This window comes from Anabrus simplex, chromosome 1, assembly GCF_040414725.1.
Source record: "Anabrus simplex isolate iqAnaSimp1 chromosome 1, ASM4041472v1, whole genome shotgun sequence".
Lineage (NCBI taxonomy): Eukaryota > Metazoa > Arthropoda > Insecta > Orthoptera > Tettigoniidae > Anabrus > Anabrus simplex.
In genome coordinates, this window is record NC_090265.1 from 1,546,385,146 (window position 1) to 1,546,398,055 (window position 12,910).

Here is a 12,910-nt window from a genome sequence, read left to right on the forward strand (position 1 = left end):
GACCTGAAAATTGGTATTTGGGATCTACTTTAAAACTAAAGAAGCAGGTATTTTTTTCGTTTTTGGAAAATCCAAATATGGGGGTGAAAAGGGGGGGGTGAATTTTTAAAATAAGTGTGTCTACATATTAAAACTTTAAAAGTTTACAGATGTAAAAATTGGTACTTAGAATCTCCCTTAAAAATGAAGGAAAACGTATTTTTTTGTTTTCTGTAAATCCCAATAGGATGGGTTTAAAAGGGTGAATAATAGGTTGAATGCCTTTAATGAGGATACATATATCTCAGAAACTGAAGATATTACAGAACTGAAAATTTGTATATGGGATCTCCTTTAAAAACAAAGACACACGTATTTTTTTGCTTTTGGTAAATCCAATTAATGGCGGTTGAACAGGAGTGACAAATTGGGGTGAATTTTAGAAAGACTATATCTACAGAATATCTGAGAAACGTAAAAATTATTGCAGACGTAAAAAGTGTGTATTTTGAATCTCCTGTAAATGTAAAGAAACATAGGTGATTTGTATTTGGAAACTCCACTTAAGGGGAACTAAAAGTGGTGAAATTTTAAAATGAGAATTTCTACAGTATATCTCAAAAAAGTTAACATGTTACAGAATTGAAAAATCGTATTTTTTATCTTATTAAAAATAAAGAAACATGTATTTTTAGTTTTCGGAAATACCACTTGGGTGGAGGGGGGGGGGGTAAAGTTGACTGAAGATAGTGTTGATTTATTTTAATTAGGCTACTGATATCTCAAAAATGAAGATGTTACAGACGTGAAATTTGATGTTTTGAATCTGCTTTAAAAAGTAAAGAAACTCGTAATTTCCTAAAATCCAATGAGGGGGTGGGGTGAAATTATTGAAAAATTAATAGACTTAATTGTATGAGAATACTTACATCTAATAAAAACTATATTTGTTACAGGCGTGAAAATTTGTATTTGGATCTCCTTTAAAATCAAAGAAAAACGCGTTTTGGGGGGGAATAATCTTGGAGGGGGCGGGAGTGTCCTTTCATGAGGACACATAAATCAAAAACTGAAGAAGTTAGAGTCGTGATAATTGGTATTTAGAAGATACTATACAATTAAAGAAACGAGTTTGTTGCAGGAAAATTCACTTAGGGGGGGGGGGGGAGTGTGAAAGATGTGAAAATAGTGAATTATTTTTATGGGGATACTTATATCTCAAAACTGAAGGTTATAGACGTGAACATTGGAGTTTGGAATCTCTTTTAAACATAAAGAAACACGCCATCTTTTCTTTTTTGCGGGGGGGGGGAATGAAACTAACGACGATGGGGTGTAAAAGGAGGTTAGACCAATTGATTTTACTGTATATTCATTCCATTCCTGACCCTGTCGAATGACTGGAAACAGGCTGTGGATTTTCGATGTACTTATTCTGAGCATAAACCGATCATTTTTAATCTTTCCTGGGTTCGTTTTCAAATGCCATCTTTTCCTTCGGAGAACGTTCTTTGATTACAGTAGATTCTCCTGGTATATAAATAAAAATTAAAAACATTTGAAATAAACGATAGGAATGAGATTGACTGTCCAATTGTTCACCTCTATAATAAGGTCAATAATGCACGGAAGTATGTCATTCGTATCGCCAGAAATTCCGCGTACTTGCCTACGCGCGATAATGGTGCTGGTCACAATGTCAAAAATGACAATGGCAGCAGATGGAATTTACCGCCAATTAGCGGTCTTACATCTTGCTGTGGGGTCCAGAACATCTATAATAATAATAACAACAATAATAATAATAATAATAATAATAATAATAATAATAATAATATTCTGGACCGTCGTCAAATGTGCGGACCGCGCTGGAAACGGGTCTGGACGGGTAATGACTACAAATGCAGTCCGGCCGCGGGTTCAGTACTGCCAAGTAACCCAAGAAGACACCACGCCGAATCTCCTCAAGAATTTGATCCATATTAAAAATGCTTTTAGGAAAAGATGGCAAACTTTTAGGGACCGAACTGACCGGGTGGAATACATGGTTATAGCCCGGGAAGTACGAAATCGATTGCTGGAAAGAAAGATTGAAAAATGGGAGGGAACTTGCCGTAATTTCTCTGAAAACGAGTCAGATCTCGAATTTTGACGGATTATATATAAATCGATATCCATTCAATTATAAATTTCAGTATAATACCGTAGCGAAGCACGGGTATCTTGCTAGTATATATATATATAAAAGATGATATCTAGATGTTCAGAGAATTGTATTTTACTTCAGTTCGTCTTGATGTCAAATTTTAACCTTGCTCTCAATATATACTCGTGCTAGTTTGAAAACAAACGTGTTCTACTCTCTGCTGTCAATGACCTTGTTGTGCTCGCTGCTAGTAGTCGCTGTGCTGCCGGTTACGTAATGTAGGGGGTGGAGGGGAAGCGTACTTGTGGCTCGGAACTCTTTCTTTCTCTCTTTCTTTCCTTCCTTATAAGATTGTATGCCAATTTGTACATCACATTTTCTTCATTTAATGGTTCATTTAAGTTGTTTTCATTATTGTTTTTCTGATCAATATATATATTTATCTTCTCCAGAACGTCCATTAGTTTTCCTTTTGTTGTCGTGTGCAGTATTTCCATATCTTTGTCTATTTCCGTAAAATTATGATTGTGTTCCTCCATGTGTTCACCCATTGCTGAGAACCTCCTATGTCTTACCGCATTCACGTGCTCCTTGTATCTCATCTCTAAACTCCTCCTTGATTGTCCAATGTATTTTTTCCCACAATTTTGGCACTTGATACAATATACTCCTGATTTACTAAATCTGTCGGATTTGTTGACCTTATGCGAGTTAAATAAAATTTTCTTGTTACTGTTGTTCGTCTTAAACGCGACCTCAATGCCCTTTTTGTTGAATATCTTTTTTATTCCGTATGAGTGAGTGTTATGGAAAGTTATTACCGCTACGTTCCTCCTTTCTTTCTTTTCTTTTTCCAAAGTTGATTTTTGTTTGTTTATTAACTTGTCCTTTATTTTATTTACATATTTCTTGGTGTATCCATTTTTCTTCGCGATCTCATATATGGTGGTCATCTCTTTTTCGAACGCTTGTCTTTTTAAGGGAAACTTAAGGGCTCTGTTTATCATATTATAAAATGTTGCTTTCTTCTGCTGTCCTGGATGGTTGGAGTCCTTCCTAATAATTGTACTAGTGGTCGTTTCTTTTCTATAAACTTGATATTCTAATTCCCTCCCATTTCTCATTATTTTGACGTCCAAATAGTTCAGTGATCCTCCTTCCTCTGATTCTATTGTGAATTTGATATCTTTGTCTATTTCGTTCACCCTTTTTAGTATTTCTGCCGGGCTTAATTCTTTCTCATCTATGATAATAAACACATCATCTACATATCTCAATCATTTGACTAATCCCTTAATTTTCCCAATTATTTTATTAGATTCCACATGGTCCATGTAAATATTCACCAGAATACCCGCTGAGGAAGAGAGCAGAGGCTCTCGAAACATGTACATGTACGGTAATTAAATAGAATAAAGTGTATAAAGTATTGACAAGGCGGAAAATTATTTTATAGAAATTTGAGAATGAAAAATGAAACAGGATAGAATATTCAATTTTGTGGTAGATTAGGCCTATACAGTACTTAGTTTATTACGCAATTATTGTTGACCTTATTTCAGAATCATATTATGTTGGAGTCCATAACAGTATGGTATGTCAGTATGATAATTGACATGGCTTCGAATGTACAGTATTTACCGTTAACAATTTTATAAGTGGCATTCCCTACAGTTGTTGTACATATATTCCTAAACAAACAGTACGGTAATGCATAAGAAGGTACTGTGTTGTGGACAAATACATTTTTTGTTTTTAATTAATGTTGAGGCCACCTTGATTAATGACTTCACCCTGTCACGGCGCGCAACTTACGGCATTAAAGTTTTATCAAAACATCCATTGCATGCTTTGTGTTTCCCCATGTAGAATCCTATTCGATTCTATTCCGCTTGATGTGAACGGTGGAGTGGAAATTTCGACTGATGGGTTCGATTCGATTCCATAAAGTGAGAGTGAGCATCTGGTGTTCGTGTTGTCATAGCGTTACATCATATAGCCTCAGCAAGCCCAGAGAGGCTCCAACGACAGGCACAAAAGGTCCAACACAGGGTTCAACCTGCATGGAGACTGGAGGATTCTAACCAGGAGCTGCTTTGAGCGGAAGAATTCTAAAAGATTTCATCAATAACATTCTCCTGTATTGTTTATGACAGTGTCCCTAAATTTTAGGTGGTTTCTGATTCCACATCTGAGGAGATCCGATGATTTGGAGCAAAATTTGTCAAGTCAATATTGAAGAGCAGCATTGTTGGCAAAGTAGACTTCTAGAGAAAGTAGGATAGAGTGAAAATAAGAAAATTTGTTATATGAAAATTTGGCAAATACAATGGCATGGAATAATGTCCCTAACAAGCTCTAGATAACTGGCATTTGTAATGCAGACAGGCATTGTCATCTGGAGTAGTCTTCTTGAAATGCAACATCAAGGTCTGAGTTCTGGACAGTAAACTTCAGCAGTAATGGTCACATCCCTCACAAGAAATTCATAGCAGCCAATGTCTTCTTTGACCTATCAAAGACACAGCATTATGAACGAACATCAACTTTTGAACAGGGAGTTACTTCCTCCTTGGAATTTGACATAAAGGCATGGCTATTTTTATCATCAGTAATAACTTAGGGCAAAAATGATCAATGCTGTTGAGGGATTGAATGATGATTTTTTATTACGAATCAATGACTACCATTAACAAATGGACTGTATGTAGATCCACCTCAGGATTCTAGATGTGTTTGAATTTATATTAATGAAGTACTCCTTGTGTTTCCTCTCTCCTCACTAGTTCAGCTAGAAATGCCCCTAACTAAGCAGACAGGAAGCTCAAGAGGAGTACTTCATTAATATAAGTTCAAACATTTCTGCGATTATTAGGAGGGTGTACACATAAGTTTAACAAATGTTCTACACTTAATAATAATAAGAAGACAAAGAAGAAGAGCAAAAACAACATTTGGCTACATTTCATTTACAACTGTTATACAAGCATTTATTTTCAACTTGTATGCAGCAACTCCTCCCATTTATCTTCTGTAAACTCAGATAAAATGACAAAATCATCAGCAAGTATGCTTCTATGAAGGCTATTTTGTAACTAAGAACCAGTTATCCATATATTTTAAAATCCTGCATGTTCTTTAGTGCATGCACATTGAATCCAAGCATCCCCTGCACACAAACACACTTGCTGCACACTGGTACTGTGTTGCTGCCTCACGGTGTGCAGTGGAACTCATTAAGTCGATCGAGCAGCCTACCACGTGCGAGGTATGGTCAGTTATCCGGTTCTTGACATTTGGAAATGCACCACAGGTAGAGATTTATCATGAGATCTGTGAAGTATATAGCCCCAATGCCATGAGCGATGAAAAAATCTGTAAGGAAGTTCGAGAGAATGTGCATTACAGCCTACGCTCTGGTCAACAATCTCTGATCAGCGACGATATTGTGCAAAACGTACATACTACCCTTCATGCAAACAGATGGTTCACAATATCCTCTATGTCGCTTCACTTTCCACATGTTTCAAGGTCAATTCTCTAAAAAATTGTGTCAGAGAAGTTGGACTACAGAAAGGAATGCAAATGGTCAGTTCCAAAGATATTGACCGAGGAACACAAAACGAAGAGACGGATAACAATAAATTTAGCTCAGTATTGTGCGGCCTCGACAAAACTCCACTGCACAATTCAGAATAAATGTTGTGGCACTGACCTTACGCCTAGTAATTACCATCTCTTCCTTCATCTGAAAAGGTTCCTTCCCAGCAAACATTTCCACACAGACGAGAAAGTGAAAACAACAGTTTAGACATGATCTTCATCACAGGCGGCAAATTTCTATGATGAGGGTTTAAGAAACTTACCTCATAATATGACAAATGTTACAACGTAGGAGACTATGAGGAATGGTATCTAAATGTGTATAGAATCAGACGAAACATAAATCGCCCAGGAATATTCAGCAGTTTTTATTTTCTAGTAAAATCGTGCTTACTTAAAAAATAGCCCTCATAATTTCCTTCCCTTGGACTTTGATTAGTTTTTCAAATTTTCAAATTTTTCCTTCATTATCTAAAACCTAACCACACGCAAAAATAAATATCAGATGGAACCTGCCTTACTCTTTAATTCAGAAAATGTATACAGTGAAACCTCATTAGCGCGTTCCCCATTAACACATTTTTCCACTTCAAAGTCATGATTCTCATCGCATTAAATCTACATAAAAATACCTCTGTTATTGCGTCACGAATTTTCGCTATTACCGCTTAGTACGATCACATTCTTCCTAGCCCTTGTGAAACAAATGTTATTTCCAACTCGGGTAAGATCCGTCACCACAGTTGCACGATTCTGGAAAATGGCCATAAATTCTTGAACCTCACAGGATAAGTTGCACCTTCGGGAGCAAGCCGTTAGCCTCAGGAATGTTGTGTTGTTTGCTGGTTAGCAGCAAGATTGAGAGTCTATTTGTGCTTGTATTTCGCATTCCATTCAGAAGTTAGAAATTTGTTTTGTGTTGAGTGGTACAGTGAAGTGTAGCGAATATTTTGTTGTGAGATACGGTAGCCTATATCTGGATTAAGGACATATAAACGTACCTATTGCATTATGAATTTTCGCTATTGCCGCTTACTACTAGTACCATGACATTTTCCCAGCCCTGAAAATGTTATTTGTCATCCCTTGTGAAAGGAACCTGATTTACAACTCGGGTAATGCCGTTACCACAGTTGCATGATTAAGGAAAAAGTGAGCCTATTTGTGCTTGTATTTTGCATTCCATTCAGAAATTAGATATTTATTTTGTGTTGAGTGGTACAGTGAAATATTGTCGCGTGATACGCTAGCTTATATCTGGATTAGGAATATAATCATGTGAAACTGACTAGTGCGGTGCATACTTGTCCCTGATAGCCTAGTTATGGATACGGAAAAAAAAAAAAAAAAGTCATGAAATTCCTTACTAATGAATACAAAATTAAAATCTTTCAGAAAGTGGACTGGCATCTGCATCCTTAAGCGCACAGAGGTCACAAATGTTGAACTTGCACCTTCCAGTTTCGACTCTATCATTTGACTTGGTCGAAGTTTTTCAAAATAGCAGTCAAAGTCATTCCTCCTGATTCCTCCCGATTGCACATGGTTATGGCCTTTCCCTAGCAGAATAATTTATTCCATATGGCCTTTAATATAAGCATTCATCAAAGAGGTTCAGTGGCTGGACGGAGGCTATTTATGCGGAAGATCAAGAAGAAGACAAAGAATAAGATCAAGTGTAACCTCCAATTCACTGTCTAAGAGTGCGACCAGAAAATAAGGTTTTAAAACCCACTGCTCCGAAATAAAAGGCTTCTACTAACATTTGATTTAGAAAGAGTGTGATCTGCAATAATACTTGGATATTTTTATTGGCCCTGAGCATATGTATTCATATTTGTTGCATGGAGTTTTTCCACACCTTTCAGTGCACTTGTTTTTTATAAGCCCCAGCAAGAAGGTTTTCATATTTGTTCTCTCATGTTTTTCATGCCTTTTAATACTTTCCTCTCATCTTTAGAAATGATGGATATATTTTTCACTGTACCCACGGATACACAAAGTAAAATGCACCCATGTGAAAAAAAATCATATCTAATGTTTCCATACCTCTGTTGGATAGTTTTTATTCATATATTCAGTAGTACGTTTTATTGCTTAACATGTTCATTTTTGTTGTCCCCTGCAAAAACGTCTTAACGAGGTTTTACTATATTTTAATACACACAAATTAATTTCTTGATCTCATACACGAAAATCCATCATTATGTATGATGCTGCTTTCTGAGAGTAGGACAACAGTTAATCACAGCACCCTTCTGAGAAGTTGATAAAGAGATTTTAAAAATCTTCGGCATTCAGGCAGAAGAACTAAGTCCATTTTTTATAAATTTGAGTTACAATGCACTACTGGGGGAAAGAAAACACGTTCTACATGATGGTGTGGTCGTAATGAACCGTTTTGGGGTTACAGGTACCCTACCTTCTAATGTGAAGTCCATTTTTGAAGATGGTTGTCCAGGCAAAAGTGTCTAAGTGGACTTTATCACTTAATACGTAACATAGTAGAAGGCATTGCAAACAGAACTAGCCCAAAAAGTGTGATAGCCTCGCAGTAATATAGAATCATATATCACTGATTTCTTAAAACCCATTTATTTCAAAACTGTGTTTTTGGACTTAGTAACTTCTGCCAGAACGCCAACGAAATATCAATCCAACATACCTGGAATGGATTCATCATGTTCCTTTACTAATTCTGCAGAAATGCAATACCCAGGGCTCTGCTGCTTAACAGCCTGCACGATGCAGCTGTACCAACTATCACTATCTAATACCTCACACTGGTTAACAGCAATTACCCGGTCACCTTGCTGGAGGCCAGTTGGACCCATAACTGGTGAACCCTACAACATTACATTATACCAATATTAAACATAAAATTAAACTTACATATAAAACAATAATTCTATGAATTAGAATCTATGTTCATTTATAGACAGAAATAAAGAATGTACCTAATTTATAATGCAAGTGATGTTCCCTTTGAGCTTTTTTTTTTTTAAATATCAAGTGCTAATTGTACAATATTTTCAGTATCATTTGCTCAGTGGCTTAGCTGCTGGCTTCCCATTCGGAAGGTTGGGGTTTGAATCCCAGTCATTTTGGGTTGAGATTTTCATCTCAAAAATCACATGGTGTTAGTAAGGGCATCCAACCTTAAAACCCCCAGCCAAAACCAAAGTGAGCCTAGGTGGCTCCAGTGACCCCAGAAAAACTGGGATAAGCTGTTATTTTCAGTCTTTAAGGTAATCGTTATATATGAAATTCTTACTATATTATTATATACGAGTTGAAAACATACAAATTTACAGTTAATGTACAAGTCAGTTTGACATATACAAATCATGACGTGAGATCATTTTACACATGCCCAGTATTTTGCAATGTCCAAGGCACTCGGAGTGGCTTGTAGGATATCATCCTCAGTGCAAGATGTTGGGCACAATGGGCACTGAAGCACATGGCTTGTTCTTGTCCGCATTCACTTCAATCTCTTCAAGTTATCCCTGGATGTTCTCACTCCTGATTCGAAGCCTGTTCAGGGACTTTCACACAAGCCAGCTTTCATTACGTCCAGCTGGTAATGGCTCAGCTGCTGGTATCTGTCTGCAGAGATAAGGCATCCTCTTCTTCCACAGCTCCAGCCTTACCTTCTGTAGTGAGACTGTAAGCACCTCAGATGTCCTCAAGAAGCTTTTCTGGAATCTCATCCGTTGCTGAGCAGGACTATGTCCATGCAGTGGGCCGGCACTGTTCTGTTTCACTTTAAGCATCTCCCTGTTGGCAGCTATTTCTCTACGTACACAGGGTGGCACCATTTCAGCCAGGTAATAGAGCTTATCTGTCGCAGTAGGCTTTAAGTAACTTGTAATCAACCTGCAGGTTTCATTGAGGACCGTATCTACCTGTCTGGCATGAGACGAACTGTACCAGACTGGAAAAGCATATTCAACAGAAGAAAAACTGTTCCATTGCTGAAGTTTGACTGTCTGAAGATGGGAGTCCCAGTGCAACCCTGCCAATTTGTGAATAAGACTGTTTCATGTGAAGATTTTCATCTTGCTATTCTTACATAACAGCTCTATCAAGGGTCACTCCCAGGTATTTTGGAGTGTAACAGTGCTGCAATTGGATACCTGGCCATTCTAGATGTAACTCATGATGAGCTTCCCTATTTCTTAAATGGTGGGCACATACTTGTGTCTTAGAATAATTGGGTCTGATATGGTTCTAACTGTAGTACCTTGACAGATTTCTAAGTGCAGTTGTCAGATTTTTCTCCACGGGTTCAAAGCTGGAGCCTTGTGCACTAAGGGCTGGGAGCCAGATGATGATGATGATGATGATGATGATAAGACTGGTAATGTTTTGTGGGGAAGGAAAAGGCAATGAGAGTTGCATGACCAGGACTGGTGTTCACGTCACTCTGACTGCTACCAGGTCCGTCCCATGGGCAGGGCAAGGTTGCAAATAGTATTTAAACATATAATATAATACTGCATTGTATCGTACAGTATAGCTTGCATATTATGAAGTAGATTGTTAAATTATTTTTAGTACACTTTCCATTTGTATTAAATATTTAGTGACATGCAAAGGTCAAAACTGGCACAAAACTGGGGAAGGCTGATTTTGATGTTGTAACGCTGATGAAAGGAGTTAAGGCTCCCGAATGTACATATAAAACAGGGTAAAAATCAATTAATTAATTAATATGTCATTTGCTTTACGACCCACTAACTACTCTTTTACAGTTTTCGGAGACGCCGAGGTGTTGGAATTCAGTCCCACAGGAGTTCTTTTACGTGTCCGTTAATCTACAGACATAAGGCTGACGTATTTGAACACCTTCAAATACCACCGGATTGAGCCAGGATCGAACCTGCCAAGTTGGGGTCAGAAGACCAGCGCCTCAACCGCCTGAGCCACTCAGCCCGGCAAGGTAAAAACCAAATACTGTAATATATTGACAGGGCGGATAAACAATCACCCATATACATTATTGTTAAGAATCAGTACGGACCAATTAAGGACCGATAATGGTCAAGCTTTATTACATGTTATGAGTCTCATTATGATAGCCGTATTGGAGTACAGAATGTAAAAGTTTCAAACAAATTTATTAAAAAACCACCATTCCAATACTTTACAATCTTTAAGTTTAAGATACAAATATTACATATATGTTAAAATGGGACATGTTCCGCTTAGGCTTTGTAAGGATCTTCAGCCATACTTAATCTTAAGCTAAGTCAGGGCCCCGAACTGGGTTCCTCATTAAAGTATAAAGATTTAAACTTAAAGATTGTAAAGTATTGGAATGGTGGCTTTTTTAATAAATTTCTTTCAAACTTTTACAACGGTCAAGTTTGTTGTATTACAAAATAATTTATTCATGTTGAATATGGAATTTTCACCTACTTCACTGGCTCCACAATTTACTTTCACCCCACGCCCCGCAAACTGACAGGCCAGCCCTGACGGTTAATACGCACCTGAAAATGGCTGACAAGAATTGTTTTTCTTTTGAGGAGTAGTTGCTAGAGCATGTAAGGGTTTACAAAACATCCAACCATATGAAAGACAGCAAGATGTCAAGATGCCTTTTTGAGAATGGTTTAATATAGTTCCATTGAAAAAAAAAAAGGACTGCTTCCCTGAGGAAGACGGGGTGGGGGAGGGATGAGCAGGTAGGTAGGTATGTAGGTTTGTAGAAGACCAACAGCAGAAGAAAAAAAGAAATGCTTGGAGTTATGTTGTGATATTTTACTGTAGTCAACTGAGTAATCCATTAGTGAAATCCATTCGCAAACCTTTGTATGTATTGAAATCAGCTGTCTGACCACATGAGAAAGGATTTATCTCAAAGACTATTCACCCAATCTAGATGATTCAGCTGTCGGATATGGACACAAGAGGCACATTAAACTCTCTTGGAAAAAATGTTCAGATGAACATTGGAGCAAGGAAATTTCTTACTTCACTGAAGAAACTGAACACAACCCACTAAATGTGATGATATGGGTAGGCATGACATTACACCACCTGTTCATGAACTTATATTTCTGAAGAAACCGTGAATGCTGTATTACAAACTCTGACTACTTCACTCTGCTGATTAGACAAGGATCTAATGAATGAAGTGTGGGTACAGCAGGATGGGACTCCAGTCCACTCTGACCTTTCCCTGTGTGACTTATTAAATTAAAAAATTCCAAGAATGCTGGATTGGCCAAGGCTCTCGAACATCTCCCTCCAACCTCTAATGCCTCCACATACTGCAGACTTAGAATGGCCCAATCTCATTTACTTCCTTCAAGACATCATTTCGTCATTTTTCTTTAGTATATCTTGTGTTACAAACCATGCTGCTTTTTGCTTCCTGTACTATGTGATGACCTTGAAGAACATTAAAGAATGCCATATAAGTTTAATAATGATCCCCTATAGGAGTGTCATCTTCCATGAAAAAAAATTGTGTAGTAAAGAATCCACTAGTATAAGTCACCTAATCACAGATGTTCTTTGAAGGTAAAGCATTTGAGTGCAAAGAAGTCATTCCCGATATTACGAAACTGTTACATGTTGCAGCAAAACAAAAACAAAACATTGACCATCCAATCAGTTAGAAGGGATTATTGTTACTAGCTGCAGGATGAATCAGCTCATCGACATGATTCTGTCTAACTGGAGACAGGCGATCAAATAACCAAATAATCTAAAGCCTTTTTTTTAAAGATATATACATACTCATTAAAGACTGTTTTGCCTTTCAGTGCTCAGTCTGCAAGCCCCTGTGAATTTACAAAACACCACCACAATCCTCTATTTGTAACTAGCTCTGTGGTCTTGATTAGTTCTCGACCTCTTATCCATAAATCTTTTAATCTTACCATTGGTGCCTCTACTTCTCTTATCTTCCATGACTGAGTCCATTATTCTCCAAGGTAACCTATCTTCCTTCATTTGCCTCACATGATCCCACCACCAAAGCCAGTTTATGTGTATAGCTTCATGAACCGAGTTCATTCCTAAATTAGCCTGTACGTCCTCATTCCAAGCACCCTCCTGCCACTATTCCCATCTGTTTGTACCAGAGATTGTTCTTTCTACTTTCATGTCTGTTACTTCAATTTATGAATAAGACATCCCGCGTCCACGAAGCTTTCACTCCCGTAA

General features: G+C 37.5%; 1 protein-coding gene across 2 annotated transcripts in view; it reads right to left on the reverse strand.

The window, feature by feature from the left end:
• Positions 1-12,910, reverse strand: part of S2P (membrane-bound transcription factor site-2 protease) — a 112,702-nt gene that overhangs the window by 16,969 nt on the left and 82,823 nt on the right. For both annotated transcript variants that reach the window (XM_067138076.2, XM_067138075.2), the window contains exon 5: positions 8,394-8,574. In XM_067138076.2, the coding sequence (XP_066994177.2) occupies positions 8,394-8,574 (181 nt within the window). The remainder of the gene's footprint in view (positions 1-8,393; positions 8,575-12,910) is intronic.